Source organism: Orycteropus afer, unplaced genomic scaffold (assembly GCF_000298275.1).
Source record: "Orycteropus afer afer isolate SDZICR_OR568_19922 unplaced genomic scaffold, OryAfe1.0 scaffold00477, whole genome shotgun sequence".
NCBI lineage: Eukaryota > Metazoa > Chordata > Mammalia > Tubulidentata > Orycteropodidae > Orycteropus > Orycteropus afer.
In genome coordinates this window covers 1899220-1903062 of record NW_006922064.1, presented here as the reverse complement: position 1 = coordinate 1903062, position 3843 = coordinate 1899220, and the positions used below count along the sequence as shown (strand labels likewise).

Here is a 3843-nt window from a genome sequence, read left to right as displayed (position 1 = left end):
TGGGCGGGCCTGAGTTTCCTCTCCTCACCTAATCCCTTCGGTTGATTGCTGTTGTCTCTGGCTTCCTGGCTTTTAATCCCCTTTCTCCTGCTCTTTCCACCTGCTGCTTTGGGCATCATTGAGTTGTCTCTCCTCACCTGTATCCCTGGGGCTGACTGCTCTTCTGTCCAGGTTCCTGTCTTTTACTCCCCTTTTTCCTGCTCTTCTGGCCTGCTGCTTTGGGCGTCCCTGAGTTGTCTCTCCTCACCTGTAACCCTGGGGCTGACACAACAACATTAGCAAGTAATTTATAGTTTATCAGTTTCTGGTACTTCTGGCTCTAACAGGTTTTACTGTATTTTATTTTTGCTGCCCACCACTCATCTGTCAGTTTGTTGTATTGCAGTAGGTTGCATGTTGCTGTGATGCTGGAAGTACTTATGAAGATCAAAGATAGCCTTCAGAATGGATTATACCTCAGCATAATGAAAACAAAAGTCCTCCCAACTGGCCCAATAAGCAACATTATGATAAATGGAAAAATATTAAAGTTGTCAAGGATTTCATTTTATTTGGATCCACAATCAGTGCTCTTGGAAACAGCAGTCAAGAAATCAAACACATGTATTGCAGTAGGCAAATCTGCTACAAAAGACTTCTTTAAAGAATTAAAGAGCAAAGATACCACCTGAGGACTAAGGTGTGCCTGACCCAAACCCTAGGATGTTGTGTTTTCAATCACCTCTTATGTATGCAAAAGCTAGGCAATGAATAAGGAAGACCAAAGAACATTTAATGCCTGTGAACTATGGTGTTGGCAAAGAATACTGAATATACCATGGACTGCCAGAAGAACCAATAAATCTTTCTTGGAAGAAGTACAGCCAGAATGCTTCTTAGAAGACTTTCTCTCTCATCCTTAGATCATTATCAGGAGGAACCAGTCCCTGGGAAAGATATCATGCTTGGTAAAGTCGACGTTAGTGAAAAAGAGAAAGAACCTCAAAGAGATGGATTGACACAGTGGCTACAACAATATGCTCAAACGTAGCAATGATTGTGAGGATGGTGCAGGACTGGGCAGTGTTGTGTTCTGTTGTACTCAGGATCTCTCTGAGTCAGAACTGAGTCCACAGGACCAAACAACATTTTTGCTTCTGGTATGTCATGTATGAACTAGAAAGAGTTAAGCAACTTAGGAGAATTACTAAACTAAAAAAATACTGAAGAACAGATTTAAAATATTCAGCTTATCACCAGTGTGAGAAGAAATATGTTTTTTTTTTTTACCAAAAAAACAGTTCATAGAAATTCATGTAACACAATTCTTATAAAACATAAAGAATAAGCTTCAGAAATTCTTTAATTAACACAAAAATTAAGCCTTAGATTTTCCTACTCAAAGCACTCAATGATTGAAGAGTTTTAATACTTAATCCTTTTTTATCCCTGCAGTTACTGGAATACTTAAGTTAAGCCAGAGTGGTAGTATTTAGGCAACTAATTACGCAAGTATTCTTACTGTGGGAAAGGAGCCCTGGCAGTACAACTGTGGAATGCTCGGCTACTAACTGAAAGACCTGATGATCTGCTTTGGTAAAGATTACAGCCTGGAAAACCCTAGGTTATAGTTCTGCACAGTCACACAGAGCCACTACAGCTCAAAATTGTCTCGACAGAACATAACAAGAACAACATTGTTCTAAATATCAAAAGCCAGAAAGACCCTATTTGAGATCTTGCTCCCCCATTTACTACTGTTAAGACTTTTCTGGATCTATTTCCATTCTGTGAAAGGGAAATACAACATAATTTAAAGAGTTAGGTGAATATTAAGTAATATTCATTTGGTATCAGGACACTGATAATAAATAATACCCTATTTGCCAGGTTAAAATGTTATTATAGGAAGCTTAAGGGAAACTGGTTAGGAATAAACTTAATTGTCGGGAAGGTGTTAACTTAAACTCAAGAAATGTAACCTCAGAGCCATGTATAAAAAAACATCAGTAACTATAAAAATGATTTAAATAATTTGCTCAAAGCATCAGAGATACAATAGTTTTAATTCAGGCCAGATTGGTTGGCTCTAAAACCCGAGTTTGTTCTTTATCTCTAAGGTCTCACAAGAGGCATCTGTACACACCCATTTCCCTACAGAAGGAGAAACTTCTTATACATATATAAGCATATATAATGAAATATGCGTATGTTTACATATGGATTACATTACCATCTGTTTCAGGGAGCTCTCTGTACCCAACATCATTTTTATCTACTGGGACAACTAAGCCTGCACCATGAAAGGTCTTTGTCACAACCTAAGAAATGAAAAGAAAACACAGAAAATTTAATCATCGTTAGAGATAAAACTCAACATTTCTGCCAAAATATAACTCGATGACAATTTATTTCAGTGAAGTTGGACACTAGGGTGAAAGTTTGTTTTTTCCTTTAAAATTAGTTAAAAGGTCAAGCTCTTGAAGTAATTATAAAACAGTGAAATAACTGACTTTTTTTTTTTAATTTTATTGTGCTTTAAAATAACCAACTTTTATTAATTGTGCTGGTCATTTAGAAGTCTGCATTTTGCTTTGTTAGGGAAGAAACTCAATGTATTCTATTACTGGAGGCAAGCCAATACATAAATTTCCTGATGGATCTTCTAGGTAGAAAGACATAGATTTGACTACAAAAAAACTTTATAAATATTAAGAACAAATTTAAAACAAATTGATGGACAGTAACTGCAATATATCTATCTACCTACCTACCTACCTACCTATCTATATATAAAACAGTAAAATTAATAGTATCTTTAAACCACAAAAAATACTCTTACAAATAAAGGAAAAGATTAACACCCAAATTAAAATACAAATGAGAAATAGACTAATTATAAACTCCATAGAAAAATGAGCAAAGTTCAGGTAGATCACAAAAGAAATATAAATAAATGGCCAAGGGATATGTAAAAATACTAACATACTTTGTAATTAAAGAAATGTACATAAATACACCATGGTATCATTTTATAACTATCAGAATAAAAAATATGAAAACAATTGATAATACCCAGTTCAGGTAAAAATATGGGCAAAATTGTCACTTTCACATATTGCTGGTGGGAATACAAGTTGGTATTAACTCTTATAAATGGTAGTTTTGTAAACAAAGAAACATGCAAACACAACCACTTTAAAACACTTTGGACCTGGCAGTGCTACGTCTAATAATTTCTTCTAAGGCAATAATCAGACAAGTGTTTAAAGAATGATATAAAAGGATATTTATGGCAGGGTTGTCTGTGAAAAATTTTAAGCAGCCTAAACTTTGAACATAAGCAAAGTATTCTGTAGCCTTTTAAAATTATGATGTACATCTTAAATTTAGCAATATGAACCAAAAATCACAATATATTCATAAGTGAAAAAAACACATCATGAAACAGTGATAATGAGATAAAAAAGGCTGTGATAAGCTGCTGATTTCTTACCTTCTCTTCCAATCAGGTTAAATAACACACACCAAAAACTATGGTATATATGCATTTCTACAAATGGTTACACTAATTTCTATGAAGAGATATCACTTACAAACAAATCACCAGAATTCCACTCGTAATTTTATTATGAAGAATTACAAATTTAGGAAAAAATCCTGTACATAAGTGGGTGACAATAAGATGTGGATGGAATAATACACCTCATTTACACCCCAGGGTCATTAAACCAATGTTTATTTTTAAAAATAAAGAAATCGAGGAGGTGGGGCAAGATGGCGGACTAGGCAGAAGGATTGCACAGACCCTCTTCAACAAAGAAAAGGGAAACCAATTAACACAGACACAGAAGATAATCTTGG

The 3843-nt window shown here is 34.8% G+C and overlaps 1 protein-coding gene across 1 annotated transcript in view; it reads right to left on the bottom strand.

The window, feature by feature from the left end:
• Positions 1-3843, bottom strand: part of LOC103209127 (histone PARylation factor 1) — a 44916-nt gene that overhangs the window by 10641 nt on the left and 30432 nt on the right. Inside the window, exon 6 of the mRNA XM_042782825.1 lies at positions 2213-2300. Coding sequence (XP_042638759.1) covers positions 2213-2300 — 88 coding nt within the window. The remainder of the gene's footprint in view (positions 1-2212; positions 2301-3843) is intronic.